General features: G+C 46.0%; 1 protein-coding gene across 2 annotated transcripts in view; it reads left to right on the plus strand.

Moving 5' to 3' along the window:
• Positions 1-23,382, plus strand: part of LOC134354135 (caspase recruitment domain-containing protein 11-like) — a 79,160-nt gene that overhangs the window by 19,093 nt on the left and 36,685 nt on the right. Inside the window, exons 5-10 of one of the 2 annotated variants that reach the window (XM_063062936.1) lie at positions 5,740-5,919; positions 6,220-6,369; positions 7,008-7,133; positions 10,026-10,235; positions 15,316-15,432; positions 20,001-20,040. In XM_063062936.1, coding sequence (XP_062919006.1) covers positions 5,740-5,919; positions 6,220-6,369; positions 7,008-7,133; positions 10,026-10,235; positions 15,316-15,432; positions 20,001-20,040 — 823 coding nt within the window. The remainder of the gene's footprint in view (positions 1-5,739; positions 5,920-6,219; positions 6,370-7,007; positions 7,134-10,025; positions 10,236-15,315; positions 15,433-20,000; positions 20,041-23,382) is intronic. The other variant, XM_063062937.1, reaches the window with a different exon arrangement.

Consider the following 23,382-nt stretch of genomic DNA (forward strand, 5'->3'; position numbering starts at 1 on the left):
AAACTCCCACCAACTTGTGGGGCACACTGCTCTTTCCAGGGTCTCATGGCGTGTGTGTTGTGCCTTAGCAAACTCGCTATTTTTATCCCCCTGATGGGGTATCACCTGTCCATTAAACTTCAAACAGTTCAGGTTCAAAGCAAACGGTCTGTGGCAAACGTCTCTTTCTCGTTAATCTCTCTCTTCTCTCTTATTAGCATTTTGAATGTTTCTCCATTGTCTTTCGTTATCTCTCTCATTAGCATCATCCGTTCTGCAGCTCTGCTTGGCTTCACACATGACACCCCCACCCTTAAAAGGATTTTTGCCAGGGTAAAAATTTTGGGCATGAATGCACATTATAAGATACACACTAATATACAGGTAGTCATCAGCTATTCAGCTAATACAGAGAACTTTAAGTTTTAACACCTGGACAGACAATCAGCAATCACATTGTCGGTTCCTTTTATATGTTTTATCTTTATATCAAATTCCTGTAAGACCAGGCTCCAACTTAACAAGCGTTTGTTTTTATCCTTCATTGTGGCCAAAAGCACTAATGGATTGTGATCAGTGTAAATTATCAGTGGTTTCTGTGCCAGACAAATATAAACCTCAAAATGTTGCAATGCCAGTACGATTGCCAGTAATTCCTTCTCCACAGTGGAATAATTTCTCTGATGGACATGAAACTTCTTAGAAAAATAAGCCACTGGGTGTTCAATTTCCTCTTTGTCTGTCTGCAACAGCACCGCCCCGGCCGCTTCGTCGCTAGCATCTGTTGCTAAGGAGAAGGGTTTTGAAAAGTCAGGCGCATTCAATGCAGGGTGACACAGAATTGCCTTCAGACTCTCGAAGGCTTGTTGACAAAGGTGGTTCCACACAAACTTCTCATTCTTCGGCAAGAGCTTAGTAAGAGGGAGGGTAATATCCACAAAGTTTTTGCAAAACTTCCGATACTACCCCACCATCCACAAAAACCTTCTCAGGGCCCTCTTGTCCGTTGGAATGGGAACTTCAGAGATAGCCCGCACCTTAGCCTGCATTGGTGCCAGCTGCCCCTGTCCTACCACATACCCCAGATATGTGACCTTAGTGTGGCCGAACTCACTTTTCGTGAGGTTCACTGTCAGGTTGGCTTCAGACAGCCATTTAAACAGTTCCTCTACTGCCACAATGTGCTCCTCCCACTAAATCGTCAATATATGCTTCTGTGTGCTTTAACCCTTTTATTACTGAACTAATCATCCTTTGGAAGGTCCCTGGGGCGTTCTTCATGCCAAAGGGTAAAACATTATACCCATATAACCCGGATGGAGTGACAAATGCTGAGATTTCTCTAGCCCGGTCGGTTAAAGGAACACACCAGTACCCTTTCAGCAAATCGATCTTTGTGATGTACTTAGCTCTCCCCACTTTATCGATGCAATCGTCTACCCTTGGGATGGGGTAAGCATCAGTTTTTGTGATGGCGTTCACCTTTCTGTAATCTGTACAGAATCGTATGCTCCCATCGTGTTTCGGGACAACCACACAGGGGGACGCCCATTTCGATTTGGATGGCCTAAGAATACCTGTGGCTATCATGTGTTCAGTTTCTTTCTCCACTAGCTTGCCCTTCTCCAAGTTCACCTTATAGGGGTGTTGCTTAATAGGCTGATCTGATGTAACGACAACATCATGTACCGTCCCCTTGCATCGCCTCGGGACATCCGGACATACATCTGCATGCCAGTTAATTAGCTTTATCAGCGGCTCGCTCTGTTCAGGGGTTAAGTGAGAGACCTTATCAGCAAAGTTGGCCAAAACAATAGAGTTCTCCAATCTGGTCGGCATCATATTTATCTTTTCAAGATGGGTTTTCCCCTTATCATTTGGCACCCCAGCCTCATTTATTTTTGTGATAACACCGACTAGATCTGCTTTCTTATCGTGGTAAGCTTTTAACATATTAATGTGTACTAATTGTGTCGGCTTACATCTGTCCGGCGTTTCAATAACATAATTCAAAGAGTCTATCTTTTTAATCACTTTGTACGGACCGTGGAAACTCGCCTGGAGGAGGTTGGTTACCACTGGAAACAGAACTAAGACCCTATCGCCCACTTGAAACACTTGTTCACGTTCCTGTGCCTGTATAAATTCCTTCCACGCTAATGATAAATCTACCTCAACTCCCTCACTTCCTTCTGCTCCACTATGCTCCTTCTTCCCACTTTCTAACCCCTCCTGGTACAAGGCTGGTAAAATCATCTCAGCTAAATCTACATTTGCTTCGGCAGCCTTTCTGGACATGAGCCGAGTCACTGCGCAAACGGGATAAACCTGTGAGTCCATGGGCGGGGCCTCAGTCCTGGCAGGCTTGCTCGTCAGCTTTACTGCTGGGTACACATCTCCACCTGCAATGTCGTTACCGAGTAAGACCTCCACGTCTTCCATCGGTAGTTCGGGCCTCACCCCTATCGTGACCGGTCCGGAGACCAAGTCGCTTTTTAGGTGTATCTGGTGCAAAGGTACTGCTTCAGTCCCTTTCCCAATGCCTTTTATCACACTAACCTCCCAAGTCTCGGTCTCTGAACTAAAGTCTAACACCCTCCTTAAGATCAATGACTGACAAGCCCCAGTGTCTCTCCAGATCCGTACAGGAACTGGGTTTGACTCTTCCTTCACTGACACCAATCCGGCTGAAATAAACTTCTCACGCCCTTCCTGAACTTTATCAGACCTCTTCTCCCCTAGTGGTTTGTTTGTCTGCTTAATACAGCCAGTCGGAGTCGTTGTTTTCCCTTTCCCCGTCTCCTTCTTTGGGGCAAAGCACCTGGACGCAAAGTGACCGGCTTTCCCACAATTATAGCATACGACCCCAGGAGACTTCCTACCAAACTGCTCCCGGTCTTCCTTATCCTTCTCACTAGTCCCCAGCTTACTTTCTGGCTTTGCCAGAGGATTTTCTCCGCCCTCTCGACTACCCTTCTGGTAGGGTAAACTTTGCTTTGTGTGTTAACGCCTATTCATCCGCTAACTTAGCAGTTGCGGCTAAGGTTTCTGCCTCCTTCTCATCTAGGTAGGGCCTCATACCTTCAGGGACACAACCTTTAAATTGCTCAATCAGTATTAGCTGTAGCAGTCTGTCATAATCTCCAGTGACCCCTTTCGAGGCGCACCAACGCTCACAATACATCTGCACCTCACGGGCAAACTCTAAATACGTGCGGCCCCACTGCTTCCTCACATTCCGGAACCTTTGCCGGTATGCCTCCGGGACCAACTCATAAATCCTGAGCATAGCCTCTTTCACCACATCATACTTCTGGGCATCTTCTGCTGACAATGCCAAGTAAGCTTGTTGAGCTTTTCCTTTAAGTACGCTCTGAAGTAAAACAGCCCACTTATCCCTCGGCCAGTCCTGACTTGCAGTGACTTTTTCGAAATGTAGAAAGTACCGATCAACATCGGCCTCCTCAAATGGGGAACCAACCTAACCTCCTGGGTCACCCTGAACCCTCCACCTTGGTCCGGCATTTTGCCCCTCTCGAGCGCTATCCTTAACTTTTCCAGCTCAAACTTCCTTTCCTTCTGCTTCTCTCTCTCCTCCCGTTCTAGCTGCTTCTCTTCCTGTTCTAACTGCTTTACTCGGAACTCATGCTCGAGCCTTTAATTTTTCCATCTGCATCTGCAGCTGCACTGCCTCCCCACCAGGTTTGCTGATAGACACCACCTCCAGCTCCCCGTGGGGAAACACACCTTTAGATACATAATGCTGAACGATAGCTCTGTGCATCACCACTATCCTCGTTGTCTGCTTCCCCTTAAAAAGATTCAACCGTTTTGCAACAGTCACCAAGTCTGATTTCTTGGCATCCTCTAATGCCTCCAAGATTGGTGCCTTTAGAAATTCCTCAACCTCTGTTTCTGCTGTTTGATCCTTTATTTTTCTTTCGGGAATTTAACCCAATCAATCTACCCAATCCCAATTTTAGTGTTCAAAATCGCAGACAAGATCCCCGCTTATGTTACATACCCCGTAACTGGGTTGCCAAACCAGCAGAAATGGAACGCTCGTTGGAGTCTGTGATTACTAGGAACTAATAAAGTTTTATTAAAGAAATAAGTAATACAGTACACTAATCGTAAGGATATAAATGTAACAGCTTAGCAATGATAATACACACATATACACAGAACTAGGGTAACAGGAATCAACCAAGCTCTATTGTAGTCTAGGGGTAAAATGATCAGTCTTAAGGTGAAGCAGAGTTCAGTTCAGTCTAGTGCAGTTTGAAGTAATCGCTGTTGTTGTACTGTCGGAGAGAGAGAGTGTGAGAGATGCAGTTGGTTTCAGGCAAACCTTTCGATGCCTTCTGGTCCAGCTTTGGTCACCGACTGTGACCTCTCCGTTCCGGATGCGATCATTCTTCCGTTGTGAACCCGGCACCCAGGTAAGGGCAGACACACACCAGGTTCCCACCCACCGTACCTTTACACCCTGTGAGTCTCTGACCGATTCCCGCGAATCGGTCCTCCAAACTCCCACCAACTTGTGGGGCACACTGCTCTTTCCAGGGTCTCGTGGCATGTGTGTTGTGCCTTAGCAAACCCGCTATTTTTATCCCCCTGATGGGGTATCACCTGTCCATCAAACTTCAAACAGTTCAGGTTCAAAGCAAACGGTCTGTGGCAGACACCAACATCTGAATTGTGTCTCTTTCTCGTTAATCCCTCTCTTCTCTCTTACTGGCATTTTGAATGTTTCTCCATTGTCTTCGTTATCTCTCTCATTAGCATCATCCGTTCTGCAGCTCTGCTTGGCTTCACACATGACAATAGAAACACAGAAAACCTACAATACAGGCCCTTCGGCCCACAAAGTTGTGCCATACATGTCAATAAACGATAGCAGTGAACAAGCAGGTGTCAGCAGCCACAGACAGATGTATGTGCACGCACCCAGTCCGGCTTATCTTCTCCCAAGTGAACACTGGGGGGTGGGGCTGATGGCAGGGGCCAGCCCCCCGATCCAGTATGGGTGCCGTGCCACACTCCCCTCCAACACGTCTGCAACAGATAAAGCCGCAGCATGCGGCCATGCAGCTCCCTCGCAATAAATCAGTGAACCGGACTCGCAGTATGTTACAACACCAATGTCCAGCAGGGTCTTACAATCACAAGAAAAACATCCAAGACAATCACTGGCTGTCAAACCACACACCGCCTTCGCGCACCAACTCAGATGCCTTCCAGTAGCAGGCAGTAACACAGACTGCACCAAGTCCAGCTCCCCCGCCAATGAGCAGCACGACCTGCAGTAGCTGAAGTTCCTTATGTCCAGCAGTATCTTGCAATTGTAAAAAAGAAAAAAAACATGTTTGGTTGACCCCAGAGAGGCCACTGTGTCTGAGTCACTGCCATCTTACTCTGTGCGAGTGGATTAACTTTGCAACTCATAGTACGTTTCATGTATTGTACTGTACTGCTGCTCTAAAGCATACGTATATCAGTGACAACAAATCTGGTTCTGATTCTGTTGTTTGAAATTCTGATTGTGATTCCAATTCCGCTTGCGATTCCGATTCTGATCGTGATTCCAATTCCAATTCCGATTGCGATTCCAATTTTGATTGTGATTCCAATTCTGATTCCGACTGCGATTGCGATTCCGATCCTGTTTCTGTTTCTGATTCTGATTACATTGCTTGTGTCAGACTGGGAGCCAGGGCAGACTGGCCGGCTTCTCGGTAACGATGGGCTGTCTTGCAGAACGACCAGATGAGGTGCAAGCTGGCGGGGATGGAGGAGGAGTGCCTGCTGGCCCGGAGGCTCTCCAGCAAGCTGCGAGAGGACATGGAGAGCATGCCCAGCAAGCAGAGCATCAGCAAGCTGCACCTCGACAACCAGCAACTGCGCGCCACCATCCAGGAGCTGCAGCACTTCCTGCAGGTGAACCACTTGCGGCGCATGGCACGGGTGGGCTGCTTTACTGATCTCAGGTAGATTCAACCTTCCTCATAGTGCAGGGCCACGATGTGTATGGGTTCATGTGTGTGAATGTGTGTGTGTCTAGGTTAGTGTGGGTTATTGTGTCTGTTTGTGTGTGTGTGTGTGTGGGGGGGGTTGATGTTTCCTATAATATTCCTAATAAATGATTCCCTCATATATCCACCAATCCCTCAATTCTCCTGCTGTTCACTCAGACTGGGATGATTCACACTTTATTTCTGTCATTTGTCCTCCTGGCAGGCAAAGAACAACTTTGCCAGCACAGACAAGGTGTTCCTGGACATCGTAGACCATGACCGGAGGGAAGCCCTCGAAGAGAGACAGGCGCTGGTAGAGAAGATCCACAACATTAGCCTGGAGCTCCAGCAAGCCGAGGAAATCCGAGACAAGGTTCGTAAACCTGGTCCGGATACTCCGTAGATTCCCCCTCTGTTCCCTCTCATTGGCTGTGGCCGGTGTCCACGTCCACAGGGAGTGTCTGTTTCCACCCTACCATCAGCAGCGTCTCAGTCACCTGAGCCAATGGCAGCTTGAACCCCACCCAATGCAGCAGGGTGGGAATCATGAACTGACTAGGAGCAGGGATCCAACACCCTAGCAACACACACAACGTGCTGGACCAATTTAGCACGTCAAGCAATATCTACGTAAATGAATAAATAGTTAGCGGTTCAGGCCAAGGCTCTTCATCAGGACTGGAAAGGAAGGGGGAAGAAGCCAGAATGAAGGTGGGGAGAGGGGGAGCGGGAGGACGACAAGCTAGAAGATGGTAGGAGGAGCCGGGTGGGTGGGAAAGAGGGATGAAGTGCAAAGCTGGGAGGAGATAGGTGGAAAAGGTAAAGGGCTGGAGGAAAGGGAATCTGATAAGAGAGGAGAGTGATTGACACCACCTCACAGTTTGAACAACAGTGAGACCAATTTTCTGAAGAGCCACTCTTTAGAGATACTGTGGCACCTTGAGACCAGCCCCAGGTTACTTTTCCTAATCGAAGTCTGCGCAGTACTGAAGGGATCTTATTTTGATCTAGCTCCAGAGGGAGAAAGAAGACCTGGGCCTCCAGTTTACACTGCTCACAAAGGAATGTCAAATGCAAAAGCGGAGGCTCGAGACTGTTCTGCAGCAAATCGAAGAGGTTGAGAAGGAACGGGACCAGGTACAGTTCAAATTCAGCAGCACGGACCCTGAACCAGGGCGGATTCACCTTATTCACTCCAATGCATGTCCTTGAGGTTTTCAACGCCCTAGTGTTCCTTGTCGTCTCCTAGACTCCACATGGGTTCTCAGACCTAAACGATCAGTCTCCTGAACCAGAGTGAACAATTTCACTCACCACAACACTGAACTCATTGCACAACTATTGGCTCACTTTCAGGGACTCTACATCTCATGTTCTCGGTATTATTTATTTATTTGTTTCTTTACTTGTTTATTATTTGGGTTTCTTTGTGTATTTTCACAGTTTGCCTTCTTTTGCACATTCGTTCAGTGACTCTATTCTGCTTCTTTGTATCTACTGTGAATGCCCACAAGAAAATGAATCTCAGGCAACCATAAGGCCATAAGATATTGGAGCAGAATTAGGCCATTTGGCCCGTCGAGTCTGCTCTGCCATTTCATCTCAGCCCCAATCTCCCGCCTTCTCCCCGTATCCCTTCATGCTCAATAGGTTTCAATAGGTACATTTAATAGATAGATAGTCATACTTTATTGATCCCGGGGGAAATTGGTTTTCATTACAGTTGCACCATAAATAATAAATAGTAATAGAACCATAAATAGTTAAATAGTAATATGTAAATTATGCCAGGAAATAAGTCCAGGACCAGCCTATTGGCTCAGGGTGTCTGACCCTCCAAGGGAGGAGTTGTAAAGTTTGATGGCCACAGGCAGGAATGAATTCCTATGACGCTCCGTGTTGCATCTCGGAGGAATGAGTCTCTGGCTGAATGTACTCCTGTGCCCACCCAGTACATTATGTAGTGGATGGCAGACATTGTCCAAGATGGCATGCAACTTGGACAGCATCCTCTTTTCAGACACCACCATGAGAGAGTCCAGTTCCATCCCCACAACATCACTGGCCTTATGAATGAGTTTGTTGATTCTGTTGGTGTCTGCTACCCTCAGCCTGCTGCCCCAGCACACAACAGCAAACATGATCGCACTGGCCATCACAGACTCGTAGAACATCTTCAGCATCGTCCAGCAGATGGTAAAGGACCTCAGTCTCCTCAGGAAATAGAGACGGCTCTGACCCTTCTTGTAGACAGCCTCAGTGTTCTTTGACCAGTCCAGTTTATTGTCAATTCGTATCCCCAGGTATTTGTAATCCTCCACCATGTCCACACTGACCCCCTGGATGGAAACAGGGGTCACCGGTACCTTAGCTCTCCATACATACATAGATTGATTGTGTGTCCACAAAATGACGCTGGGCTCTACATAGGGTGACTGACAGGAAATAATACGGTTGTGGCGGAGTTACTGGTGGAGGTGTTGATCACCCTTACTGCTTGGGGAAGGGAATTGTGTACTGGAAATGAGTTAAACAGGAGAATAAAATAATTGTTACTCCGTATCCGATGCAACACAAAAGATAAAGAACGCAACAATAATGATAAATACAGAATAAATATAAATAGATAAGATAGTTTCTATAACGTACTGCAAGAAAATGAATCTTAAGGTAGTACATGGTTTCATATGCGTATTTTGGGAATAAATTTTACTTCGACATAATGCCACGGCTAGCCGACGCTATTGCGGCTCGGAGTGTGGGAATTTGGAGTGTAATCCTGCTGGCTCGGCGAGGAGTTTATACTGTTACGTACCCCGTAACTGGGTTGCCAAACCAGCAGAAATGGACCACTTAGTTGGAGTCTGGATTACTGGAACTAAGAAAGTTTTATTAAAGAAATAAGCAACACAGTACTCTAATCAAAAGGATATAAATGCAACAGTTTAGCAATGATAAAACACACATGTACACAGAACTAGGATAACAGGATCAATCAAGCTCTATCGCAGTCTAGGGGTAAATGATCAGTTTCAAGTGACGCAAAGTTCAGTTCAGTTCGCAGTAATCGCTGATGTGCCGTTGGGGCGGGGAGAAGAGAGAGAGCGAAAGCGAATTAATATTCAAAACGGGTTCCACACAGACCTTCGGTATTCCTCGCAGTTAGCTTTCCGGCGAGCCCTTTGTAATGTCTTCTGAGGTCACCGACTGTGACCCCTCCGTTCTGGATACGATTGTTCTTCTGCGGTGAACCCGGCACCCAGGCAAGGGCGGACACACACACCAGGTTCCCGCCGATCCGTATCTTTCTATCCTGTGCGTCTATGGCTGGTCCCGCGACCAGACCTCCAAAACTCACACCAACTTGTGGGGGCACACTGCTCCCAGGGTCTCGTTACCTCGTGGAGTCGTGTTTCTCTTGCCTTAGCGAATCTGTCCCTTTTTATCCCCCTGCTGGGGTATCGCCTGTCCATCAAACTTCAAACAGTTCAGGGTTCAAAGCAACCGGTCTCTGACAATACTCGGAATTGTGTCTCCTTTCGGTAATCTCTCTCGTCTCTCTCTTATTAGCACCTTGCATGTTCCCCCATTGTCCTCTTATCAGCATCAATCTTCTGATAACTGGTTCTTTTGTCACAATACGTCTTCTCCATGGAATGTGTGGGTTTTCCACGGCTGCTCCAGTCTCCTCCCACAGTCCAGCATGTACCGGGAAGGTTAGCTGGTCATTGTAAATTAACCTGTGATTGGGTTAGAGTTAAATTGGAGTTGTCGGGGGTTGCTAGATGATGTGGGTCAAAGGGCCAGATGAACTATTCTGTGTCGTATCTCTAAATAAATAAATAGATTGATTGTACATCCATAAAGTGACGCTAGATTGTACGTAAGGTGACTGACAGGAAATGATAAAGTGCTGGTGGAGGTGTTGATTGGCCTTACTGCTCGGGGAAAAGGAACTGTGTTTGAGTGACAATAAACATAATTCTGATTCTGAAGCCTTTCTTACTTGTTCAATGTCTCTGCCAACAGGCACATAAAGCTCGGGACGAGGTGCACTCCATCAACACCCAGCTCTTGCTGGACAACAGCAGGTATCGGCGGGAGATTTGGAGCATGGAGGAGAAGTGCGACCGGCTGCAGATTGAGCTGACCAGAAAGGAGGGAGAGATGTCGGTCTTACGGTACCAGTTGACGGAGCAGAGATCAACCAGCGTCAGTCTGGATCTCCCGGACCACTGTGTAATACCTTTACTTCAGTCCTTTAAAGAGCATAAGACAGAGGGGTATAATTTAGCCATTAATTGTAAATAAGGTTGAAAGAATAAAGAGAAAATTTACAAGGATGTTGCTGGGTCTGGAGGACCTGAGTTATAAGGAAAGATTGAATAGGTTAGAACTTTATTCCTTGGAATATAGAAGATTGAGGGGAGATTTGATAGAGGTATACAAAATTATGAGGGGTATAGATAGAGTAAATGCAAGCAGGCTTTTTCCACTGAGGTTGCGTTAGACTATAACTAGAGGTCATGGGTTAAGGGTGAAAGGTGCAAAGTTTAAGTTGAACATGAAAGGAAACTTCTTCATTCAGAGGGTGGTGAGAGTGTGGAACGAGCTGCCAGCACAAGTGGTGCATCCGAGCTCGATTTCAACGCTAAGAGAAGTTTGGATACGTACATGGATGGTACATGCAGGTCAATGGGAGCAGGTGGTTTAAATGGTTCGCACGGCCCAGATGGGCCGCTGTGCCTTGTTTCTGTGTTGAACTTTTCTATGATTCTATGAGTCTATTCAGCCCCTCGGGGCTGCTCTGCTTTCCCTTTCCCTATCAATCCCATTCTGTAAATGTAACGTTATATTCTGCATTCTGGCATTGTTTTCCCTCGATGTACTGATGTGACGAAAAGATCTGTGTCAGTTTTTCACTGTACCTTGGTACGCATGATGATAATAAGCCAATTCCGGTTAACCCAAGGCACAGCTCATAGGATCTCCTGGTGGTCAACCATTTTAATTCCTATTCCCATTCCCATTCCGACATGTCGGTCCATGGGCTCTTCTTTCGGCAAGATGAGGCCAGTCTCAGAGAGGAGGAGCAACTCCTCATATTCTGTTTAGGTAGCCTCCAGCCTGAAGGCATGAACATCGATTTCTCCTTTCGGTAATCTTTTACCCCTTCTCCTTCCCTCTTCTTCCATTTCCCACCTTGCTCTCTGCCCTATCACCTCCCCCCGCTGCCCCTCCTCCTTCCGCTTCTCCCATGGTCCACTCTCCTCCCCTATCAGATTCCTCCTTCTCCGACCTTTTACCAGGCTTCACCTATCACCCTCTAGCTTGTCCTGCTTCCCCACTCCACCTTTTCATACTGGAAATTTCCCCCTCCCTTCTCAGTCCTGAAGAAGAGCCTTGGCCCGAAACGTCAACTGTTTATTCATTTCCACGGATTCTGCCTGATCTGCTGAGTTCCTCCAGCAATTCATGTGTGCTGCTCATGGGATCTCAGCTTGGTCCAGCTTTCATGAGCGACCCCCTCACCAACAGCACAAAACTATTCAACTATGCAGTATATTAGACTATAAAACACAGGAGCAGAATTAGGCCATTTGGCCCATCCGATCTTCTCCTCCATTCCATGATGGCTGATTCACTTTCCTTCTCAACCCCATTCTCCTGCCTTCTCCTCATAACCTCTAACACCCTCACTCATCAAGAACTTATCAAACTCCACCAATCTCCTTACTTGAAAGAAGATATATGGCTCTTGAGGTGATATAAATGAGGTTCAACTGATTGATTTCAAAGTTGAGGGGTTAGCCTGTGATGAGAGATGGAGTTGATTAGAACTACACTGCTACAGTACGCACCCAATCGCGCCAGCCTCCAGGGTCTACAAGCTCCGATTCTCCAGAGTATAGATAGCTGGTTCCCTTCTAAGAATCTCGCCCCCTCCGCTAGTTGGCAGCCATGTTTTGGTGCCAAGATCTGGATATCTAAAGAGCACCTGAACTCAGGTTCAGAGCTCAATCGTCAGCTCAGTCTGTGATGGCGTTTAGGATCTCTGTCTCATTTGGATTCCTATCTGGTCTCGTCTAGCATCTAGTCAAGTACCCTGTTCTCATCTCAGTCTTGAAATCGTGTCTCAATTCTCAGGCACCCGGGTCCTTACCATCCTTGTCTAGGCCTCTCGTCATATATACTCGCTGAAGAATGAGAATAAGAGGATCTTGGGGAAAATAAAGTTATAAAAGGGATGGATGGGATAGACTGGTAAGTGAGACTAGAACCTGGGGACACAGCCTCAAGATTCAGGAGATTTAGAACAGAAATGAGGGTCTGGAGGACCTAAATTATAAGGAAAGATTAAATAGGTTAGAACTTTATTTCTTAGAAAGTAGAAGATTGAGGGGAGATTTGATAGAGGTATACAAAATTATGAAGGGTGTGGATAGGGTAAATGCAAGCAGGCTTTCTCCACTGAGGTTGGGTGAGACTACAACCAGAGGTCATTGGCTAAGGGTGAAAGGTGAAAAGTTTAAGGGAAATGTAAGAGGAAACTTCTTCACTCAGAAGGCCATGAGAGCGTGGAATGAGCTGTCAGCGCGTGGTGCATGTGAGCTCGGTCTCAACAGTTAAGGGAAGTTTGGATAGGTATATGGATGGAGGGCTGTGGACCCAGTGCAGATTGATGGCAGTAGGCACTTAAACGGTTCAGCATGGACTAGATGGGCCAAAGGGCCTGTTTCTGTGCTGTACTTTTCTATGACTGTGACTTTGAGCTGCTTTTCCCAGAGAGAAGTGAATCTGTGGAACTCTCTGCCCTGGGAGACAGTGGAGGCTGCCTCACTAAATATACTTAAGAGACAGTGCGATAGATTTTTGCAGAGCAGGGGAATGAAGGGCGATGGGAAAAAGGTAGAGAGACAGAGCTGAGCCCATGGGCTGATCAGCCTTGATATTATAGAACGGTGGGGCAGGCTCAACAGGCAAGATGGCCGACTCCTTTTCCCATCTCTTGTGATCTGAATACTTTCGAAGTCATCAAGACAAAAGAAGTATACAAATTTGGGAGACCATACAGTCAGTGATGTCTGTGCGGACCCATTATTCCCACCTCCACTCTGGGTCTGCACTCCTCTGTATATGACCATCTCCCCTCGCCGCTCTCAGTCCCAATGTAGGGCCTTTACCAGAAACATTTCCTCCACAGATTCAGCTCAAGCTGCTGAGTTCCTCCAGCAGTCTGGCTGTTGCGCCAGATTCCAGCTGAGAAGGGTTCATCTTCTCCCCTGGAAAACCTGCCAAGTGCAGCCTGAAGCGCTCTGAACTTCTGCAGAAACGTTCTGTGGCGTGGAAAACGATTTAGTGCTTTCCCAGCACTCAGGATGAATGAATTCCTCTCAGGCTTCCAGCCGGGTACAGGTATCAATGTTAACTGACTTTTCGATGCCAAACTCTGCCATCTTCATCGCTGATGAAGAATTTCCCTCTCAGGTTCCCCCTAACATTTCACCCCAAACCCATGACCCCTAGTTCTAGTCCCGCCCGGCTCAGTGGAAAATCAGGTGTCGTGTAACCCTGCTGAAGGGTCTCGGCCCAGTAATCTTTTCCATTGGCGCTGCCTGGCCTGCTGAGCTCCTCCAGCATTTTGTGTGTGTTGCTGAATGGGAAAAGCCTGTTTGTATTTACCCGCTCCACACCCCTCATAATTTTGTGTACATGTTTACAGTTTACAGTTACTATTCTATAGATTTGTTGAGTACGCCCACAGAAAAAGAATCTCAGGGTTGCATGTGATGACCTGTATGTACTCTGATAATAAATTATATTTTCAGCTTTGTACATCTATCAAACCTCCACTCATTCTCCTGCTCTCCAGGGAATAAAGTCCGAACCATTTCAATCTTTCCCTATAACCCAGTCCTCAAGTCCCAGCAACATCATTGTAAATTTTCCCTGTATTCTTTCGCTCTTATTATGTGACCAGAACTGCACATAGTACTCCATCTTTGGCCTCACTTGTCCTCTGCCAGTGCTCTATCTGTTCAATTTAAAAATATCCGCGGCTGGTGCATCTAGGGTTCTTGGTACTAAAGCATCTGACTGGCCTGGGACAAGACGGTTAGATTCCAGAGGCGGGTTTTAACTTGGGGGGGGGGCGCGCGGTATGGCTCACCAAACCACAGAGGCTGGAAGATTGGCTTTGTGCAGCAGAACCACTGGGCAAGCGTTCGGAGGCCTGGCGCCCCACACCACCAGGTTCAGGAACAGCTACTTCCCTTCAACCATTTCGTTCTTGAGCAAACTGGCAAAACCCTACTTCAAGTTCAAAGTACATTTATTATCAATGAGTATGAACACCCAACATGCGGGGGAAAAAAAGAACAAATCGCGGAAACAATAAAAAACAAACAAATAATACACAGAACATGAAGCAAAGAGCCTGCAAAAGTGACCCCACAGCCACGGAGCTGGTTCAGTGTCACAGCCAGTCCTGGAGCCCTTTGGCTGTAGGCCACAGCTGCAGAGCCAGTTCAGCACTGAGGGGAGTGCTGATGGCCGCAGGCCGCAGCCTCGAAACTACTCAGCGTCACAGCCAGTCCAGAAGCCTGGTGGCTGCAGGCCACAGCCTCGGAACTAGTCAGTGTCACAGCCAGTCCAGAAGCCTGGTGGCTGCAGGCCACAGCCTCGAAACTAGTCAGCGTCACAGCCAGTCCAGAAGCCTGGTGGCTGCAGGCCACAGCCATGGAGACAGTTCAGCCCTGAGGTGAATGAAGCCACGGTGTAGCAACCCTTTGATTGCTTTGCACCAAAATCTTTTCTTTTGTTTGAATTGTAGAAATGTGTACAATGTGTGGATGATCAGCCATGATCATAGTGAATGGCGGTGCTGGCTCAAAGGGCCGAATGGCCTACTCCTGCACCTATTGTCTATTGTCTATTCTGGTTTTCTTGTGAATGCTGCGTATCTGATGCTGCTGCAAGTAAGTTTTTCATTGCACCTGTGCATACATGGACTTGTGCTTTGACAATAAATATGACTTTGATGGTGTTTCACCAACCCCCCTCCCAACAGTACTGAGCCCCCTTAGGAATGGGCGGAGGGGAGTGTCGTTGAGGAGAGGGGGCATGAACCGTGCTGGATCTGTTCAAAGTTCAAAGTAAATTTTATTAACAAAGTACATATATGTCACCATATACAGCCCTGAGATTCATTTTCCTGTGGGCATACTCAACAGATCTATAGAATAGTGACTATAACAGGATCAATGAAAGACAACGGTTCTCTCCACCCAGCTAACGCCCGGTTTCGTTGACTCCTTAGAGTCTGACAAGCAGCAGTCCCGATTCCATTGGCTGTGCCGAGGAATGGAGCAGCGTGGATCCAAAAAAAGGCAGGAGCTTCCCCACGTCCAACCTCAGCAGGCGGAATTGCGTCAAGGTACGGAGTTACGGAGTGGGGAAGTTGGGGGGGGGGCGGGGAGATACGTTATCTCTCCACCTCGAGTCATCCGTCCCTTCACAGTATGAGCTCTCTGCACAGTGAGCTTCCAGATTGCAGGAGACTTCAATCATGAACTTTTACCCAAACTCCACCACAAGTCACCATGGCCATTAGGGGATAAACAGACTGGGCACACACTCAACATTTTTCGGAACAACTTCTTCCCCTCCGCCATCAGATTTCTGAATGGACAATGAACCCATATACACTACCTCAGTATTTTTTTTTTCTCTTTTTGCTCTATTTATTTACTTTAATTCTCTTCTGCACATATAATTTATCCCTCTACCGCCCATCCAGCCACTGGTGCTTAGGGCAGCAATGAAGTTATGAAGGTCCTCCAGCTCTGATGGTGTTCAAATGTTCCTTCATTGTGTCACTAGCTCGGTTTTCACCACTGTCACTCATGCAAGCCCCGGGTGGAGACTCAGGAATACCGTCACACTCAGATGTAGAAGGATTCTTCATTGCTGTTTCCACAACAATTTTGCTTGACCAGTCAGGGTTGTTAACCCTGAGCTGAACCCCCAAACCTGGAGGACTGGTGGACCACTCTTAGTCTGGCCTCTACCCTTTGACCTGTTTGGCATGGGTGACCCTACCAAGAGCCAAAGCATAAAGCCCTGACTCCAGCCGACATGGCTCTCCGGGTCACTGAGGCACACAAGCTTCCAAACCCAACGACAAGGCTGTGCTCCTCTTGGAGGTGTTATCATTTACACATTTTTTAGCAGCTCTTTGCAATTTATAGTTTTATTCTGCACTGCAATGTTCTGCTGCTACAGAACAACAAATTTCACAACATACAGTGTGCCAGAGATATTAAATCTGATTATGATTATGCTCATATTTATGTGAACAGACACATTACTTGCAGAGCCACCCCACGCCCTTATCTTGGCCTCCCTGACCACATCTCTGTAATGTTAATCCCAGCATGAAGACATCTGCTGAAAATGTCAATCATTTCCTTGGAGCCATAGAGAGATTGAAAATTACAGCACAGAAACAGGCCCTTCAGCCTATCTAGTCCTTGCTGAACCAGAAAAGAAAGGTTGAACAAGTTGGGTCTTTATTCTTTGGAACATAGAAGGTTGAGGGGGGACTTGATAGAGGTATTTAAAATTATGAGGGGGATTGATAGAGTTGATGTAGATAGGCTTTCTCCATTGAGAATGGGGGAGATTCAAACAAGGGGATATGAGTTGAGAGTTAAAGGGCAAAAGTTTAGGGGTAACATGAGGGGGAACTTCTTTACTCAGAGAGTGGTAGCTGTGTGGAACGAGCTTCCAGCAGAAGTGGTTGAGGCAGGTTCGATGTTGTCATTTAAAGTTAAATTGGACAACTATATGGACAGGAAAGGAATGGAGGGTTATGGGCTGAGTGCAGGTCGGTGGGATTCGGTGAGAGTAAGAGTTCGGCACGGTCTAGAAGGGCCAAGATGGCCTGTTTCCGTGCTGTAATTGTTATATGGTTATATTTAATCCACCTATTCCCGTCGACCTGCACCGGGACCATAGCCCTCCATAACCCTCCCATCCATGTACCTACCCAAACTTCTATTAAACGTTGAAATCAAGCTCGCGTGCAGCACTTGTTCTGGCAGCTCATTCCACACTCTCACGGCCCTCTGAGGAAATGGTAGTAAGCAATCTTGAGTTTCCTTCGTATTCAGGAGATCCATTGATCCTCTCTCCGTGGTTCCGTGTCTGTCGTACCTCTGGGGTACAGTTCCAAAGGTTTGTAGTCCTCCACATTAGGAAATCTCTCTGCATGGGACTTTCCCTGCCCCGCACTCGTGGATGTTCTTTGGCGTGGTAGCGTAACGCTTTAGAGTGCAAACGATTGGGTTTCAATTCCTGCCGCTATCTGTAAGGAGTTTGCGTGTTCTCCCTGTGGGTTTCCCTCCGGGAGCTCTGGTTTCCCCCCACACTCCAAAGGCGTACAGATGTGGGCACGGTATGCTGGCACCAGCAATGTGGCGAAGCCCAGCATATCCTTGGACTTTGTTGGCCGCTGACACAAATAGAATAGTACAGCACAGTACAGGCCCTTCAGCCCACAATGTTGTGCTGACCCTCAAACCCTGCCTCCCATATAAGCCCCCACCTTAGATTCCTCCATATACCTTAAACTTCACTAGTGTATCTGCTTCCACCACTGACTCAGGCAGTGCATTCCACGCACCAACCACTCTCTGAGTAAAAAACCTTCCTCTAATATCCCCCTTGAACTTCCCACCCCTTACCTTAAAGCCATGTCCTCTTGTATTGAGCAGTGGTGCCCTGGGGAAGAGGCACTGGCTGTCAACTCTATCTATTCCTCTTATCATCTTGTACACCTCTATCATGTCTCCTCTCATCCTCCTTCTCTCCAGAGAGTAAAGCCCGAGCTCCCTGTATATCACATACTTCACTGTATATTTTGATGTACCTGTGATAAATAAAGCTAATCTTTTTACTGTATATCCCTGTCTCCCTCCAGTCCTCCTTCCCACTCCATCTCCAGATATCATGGCTTCTTTCTCACTCAAGAGATCTAATGATCCTCCCCTCCACAGGGAAGTGTCTGTATTCCCTCTGGGGTACCATTCCAAAGACTCACAGCCATCTACGTGAGGAAATTTCTCTGCATCTCAGTCCTCACTGGCCCATCAGTACTGGGAGTGAGACCTGTAAGAGCTGGACTTTCTAGAAGTGGCTTCTCAGCGTGCAGCCGACCAGTCCCACTCAGATCCCTAGTGAAGGACAGAGCACTCTCTCCTGTGGAACACGTTGTAAAGTGTTACGCTGGCTGCTGTACTATCCTGCAGCCCACTGGCTGCTGTACTATCCTGCAGCCCACGTTAATGAGGGACTTTCTCATAGGCTTTCCCCATGGATTATAGTGAACACAAGTTACGGGTGCATAGAGTTGTAAAGAAAGCTTTTGGCACATTGGCTTTCAAAGATCAAAGTACTGAGTACAGGAGATGGGATGCTGAAATTGTATAAGACATTGATGAGGCCTAATTTGGAGTATTGTGTGCAATTTTGAAAGAGTACAGTGAAAATGTACAAGGATGTTGCCAGGACTGAAGGACCTGAGTTATAAGCAAAGATTGATTAAGTTAGGACTTTATTCCTTGGAACATAGAAGACAGAGGCGAGATTTGACAGATATATACAAAATTATGAGGGGTATAGATAGGGTAAATGCAAGAAGGTTTTTCCACTGAGGTTGGGTGGGACTACAAGGGGTCATGAGTTAAGGGTAAAAGGTAAAAAGTTTAAGGGGAACATGAGGAGAAACTTCTTCGCTCAGAAGGCTATGAGAGTGTGGAATGAACAGCTAGCACAAGTGGTGCTTGCGAGCTCGATTTCAATATTTAATAGAAGTTTGGATAGGTACCTGAATGGGAGGAGTACAGCGGGCTCTGGTAGTGGTGCAGGTTGATGGGAGTAGGCAGTTTAAATGGTTCAGCATGGACTAGATGGGCCAAAGGGCCTGTTCTGTTCTTTCCTATGACTCCATGACAAGCTGCCGGAGAGGGCACTTGTAGAGAATGGTAAAACTTGCCGGCTGAAGGAGACAGAATTGAGAGGATGCAGCAGAAATCCTAGACTTGCAATTATGTCGTTGCTGAATAACCGAGCTGTGCCAACTTACACTCCTTCCTCAGCCGCACTTTACTTACTTGTGCACAAGGAGAACAGCATGGCCCCTCTCAACAAATGGTTCTGAAGTCTGAACAAAGAAAAGCCATTTTTATACGGAAATTGACCAGTTGTACACAGACACTGACCAATCGGTAACCCTGGTCCCTGTCACCAGACGTTTCTGAAGCTTAAACAAAGACATGTAATTTTTAAACAGAAATTGGCTAGTTGTACATGAAACCTGATCCAATGGAAACTTTGTGCATTTCTGAATCGCCACTGTTTGCTTGTTTAAATACCAATCATAGTACGTATCGCAGCTGCATGTCGAAGGCCAATAATTGAGAATTTATGAAGTAACTGCCCAATAGGATTATCCTTTAGTTTGCAACTTTATCTTGCCTTGCTCTGCTCGGTATCCGTGGTTCCCAGGCTTGAACAGAAAGGCTGTACAAGGATTAGGCGTTCAAGGGCAAAGTTCAGCCTAGATGACTGTACTGCATCAGCACTCTGTGTCTGTCAGCTTATCATCTTACCTATTGCTTTTGTGACTTTCCACACAGAGCATCTGCACTCTGTTCTGTTCGCACAGCATTTTGACCCTTGCATTGCCGCAGCCTCCATGATTACAGTGCAGCAGGCAGGTGTAGATGGCTGGGGATGGGGCTGCAGGTGGACGGTGGTCTGGGACCTGACCCAGTGAGGTAGGTCAGCACAGGAGGATGGACATGTCCAAGTGGGTGCACTGAAGGAGGACAAAACTGGGAGTGAATTCATCCACCCGGCTGCCCGGCCCACGCAGTTGGTGAGGACCGTCGGAACATTTGCCCGTCCCACTGTCTAATCCTGACCTTCCTTTCCTTTCAGAGACAGGAATTACAGTTGTTGCAAACATCAGAGTTTCCAGGTGAGTCTTTGATCGTCAGCGACCACACGGTGTGGTGCTTTCGCGGTAGGACTGAACCGGTGTTAATACACAGTCTAGGTTATTCAATATTAGTACATCTCTTTATATTAACATGAACAGGGATTGTCAATAAAACTAATCCAAAGTGTCACACACAGAATGCTGGAGGAACTCAGAAGCTCAGGCAGCGTCTATGGAAATGAACAGAGAGTCCTGATGCGGCCTCAACATTGGTTACACCCGTCGTAAATTGGGGGACCTCCGCTCAATCCACCACAGACGGGAATTCCCAGTGGCCAAACAGTTTAGTTCCCATTCCCATTCCTGTTCTGTCGTGTCAGCCCATTGCCTCCATTTGTACCAAGATGAAGCCACCTTCAGGGTGGAGGCAACAACTTATATTCCAGCAGGGTAGCCTCCAACCTGATTGCATTAATATCAATTTCTCCTTCCGGAAAACAAATCCCCCCCCCACCCATCTCCTCTATTCCCCACTCTGACCTTGTACCTCTTCTCACTTGCCTATTACTTCACCCTGGGTTCCCTTTCTCCCATGGTCCACTCTCCTCTCCTATCAGATCCCTTCTTCTCCAGCCCTCCACCCACCTGGCTTCACCTATCACCTTCCAGCTAGCCTCCTTCCCCTGCCCCTCCTTTCTATTCTGGCATCTTCCCCCTTCTTTCTCAGTGCTGAAGAAGGGTTTCGGCCCGAAACATCGACTTTTTATTCATTACCATAGATGTTGCCTGACCTGCTGAGTTCCTCCAGAATTTTGTGTGCGTTTCTCTGAATTTCCAGCATCTGCAGACTTTCTCATGTTTATAATACACAATGTAATTTTAAAGCAGTAATTATTATAATGAGATAATGTTGCCACTCCATGAAACTGTGGTTAGACCACATTTGGAGTATTGTGTTCAGTTCTGGTCATCCCATTATAGGAAGGATGCGGAAGCTTTAGAGAGGGTGCAGTGGAGATTTACCGGAATTCTGCCTGGATTAGAGAGTTTTTCTTCAAGTCAAAGTCAAAGTAAAATTTATTATCAAAGTACGTACATATGTGCTGTCGTGCCACCTTGAGTTTCGTTTTCGGAAGGCATTTACAGGAAAATAAAGAAATACAATAGAATTTATGAAAATTATACATCAACAATGGCAGACAAACAATGTACAAAAGAAGACAAAATTGTGCAAATAAAATCATAAATTGTACTGAGAACTTGGGATGTAGAGTCCTTGAAAGTTCAGAGTTTTTATTGTTTTCTTTCTTTTCTCTTTTCAAATCTTTTTATTATTATTATTATCCAAAATTAACAGGAGTGCATCGAAGTAGGCAACACTTACATTGTCTCAGGAAAAACAAAACATTGTTTTAAAGATTGAAAAAAAATTGGTGATAAAAAAAACCCTACTACACAAGGAAAAGTGAGGAAAAAAACCCCCATTAGGTGTTCAACCCCGGAGCCATGCGTCATACAAAAAGCTTCTAAAGATAAACATCAAACCACCAGCAAGAAAAAAATGTACCAAAAATTTACAATTAGATCGTGGAGGAAATCTGCCAATTAACTCAAATGATAGTAACAAGCAAATGAACCTCATCTCTCCTTCGTCAAATAGTAACGATGTACAATTTTAAATTGAATCAGTGAATGACTAGCACAGATCGAAGAAGAGTTAACCAACTTCAGAATCCGCGTCCAGTCCTCCGTCATAAAAGTCAAATTAAGTTCCTTTTCCCAATCTTGTTTAATCTTAAATAAAGGACGCTTATCCCATTGTAATAGTAAATTATAAATTCTTCCAATGGAACCCTTCATCAAAGGGTTCATACTCATAATAGCAGACATCCCACCTCTCCCGGAAGTTCCCGGAGTCTCCCGCATATTAATAGTGGCTCCCTGATGCCCGCAAATTATATACAATATCACGGAAATCAATTTTTTTGAGAGAGAGCGCGCAAGAGAGAGCGAGAGAGTGAGCACAAGAGCAAGAAAGCAAGCACGAGTGAGAGCGACCACGAGAGAGAACGTGAGAGCGCGCGCGAGAGAGATCGAGAGAGCGACAGCAAGAGCAAGAAAGCAAGCGCGAGAGCGAGCGTGACAGTGGCCACGAGAGAGAGAGAGAGAGCGCGCACGAGAGAGAGAGAACGCGCGTGAGAGAGAGAGAGCGAGAGCAAGATCAAGAGCGAGAGAGTTCCAAAAAAAAGTCAGAGTGGCAGAGTGTTCCAAAAAAAGAAAATATTAAACGTACGTAACCCCAGACTACACTAAAGTGTACCCCTGCCTAATAGGGGTCAAAAATAACAACAGTGTTGCTCGCTGCACTGTTTGCAACAGTGACTTTTCTATTGCCTGTGGTGGGTTAAGACTGTAAAAGACATGTTGAGGTGAGTTTAACAGTCATTCGTTCATTAGCATAGCTAACGTTATTTAAACTAGCTGGCTCGCTGCTCAGGAGCTACTCTATTGCAGACATCCCACCTCTCCCGGAAGTTCTGGGAGTCTCCCGCAAATTGATGGTGCTACCTCCCTGAAATGAGTTTTTGCAGCGTGGGATGTCTGTAATAGCATCTAACAGGTTGGCATCCAATATGTGAGGAAAATTACGTAAATATTTTTGTAAGAAATGTCTAACTTGAAGGTATTGTAAAACGTGTGAGTATGAAAGAGAATATTTATCAACTAATTGTTCAAAAGACATCAGTCTATCTTCTTTAAATAAATCCAAAAAAGAATTAATACCTTTATTTTTCCAAAGTAAAAAAATTGGATCACTCAAAGAAGACTTTAAAAAGTAATTTCGATAAATTAAACTACAAAGTTTAAATTTTTTAAAATTAAAAAATTACGGAACTGGAGCCAAGTTTGTAAAGAATGCTTAATCACAGAGTATAAATTTAAATTAGCAACTTTAGCTAAATGTATAGGTAAAGCAACTCCCAATAATGAGGTTAAATAAAACTATTTCACAGCTTTCAATACCAAGTCTACCCAAATTGACCGATCGTTCTTATAACCCAGTGTAACCAAAAGGACATGTATCGCACATTAACAGACCAGTAATACATTCTTAAATTAGGCAAAGCAAGACCTCCATCCTTTTTCAACTTCTGTAAGTGATATTTACTAATTCTTGGTCTTTTATTATTCCAAATAAAAGATAAAATAATAGAGTCAATCCAATCAAAAACTTCTTAGTCAGAAATACAGGGATATTCTGAAATAAATATAAAAATTTTGGTAAAATTATCATTTTAACTATACGGATGCGACCAGCAAGTGAAAATGTCAGTGGGTTCCATCTACGAAGTAAATACTTCATAGAATCTACCAAGGGAA

Source organism: Mobula hypostoma, chromosome 11 (assembly GCF_963921235.1).
Source record: "Mobula hypostoma chromosome 11, sMobHyp1.1, whole genome shotgun sequence".
NCBI classification, from domain to species: Eukaryota; Metazoa; Chordata; class Chondrichthyes; order Myliobatiformes; family Myliobatidae; genus Mobula; species Mobula hypostoma.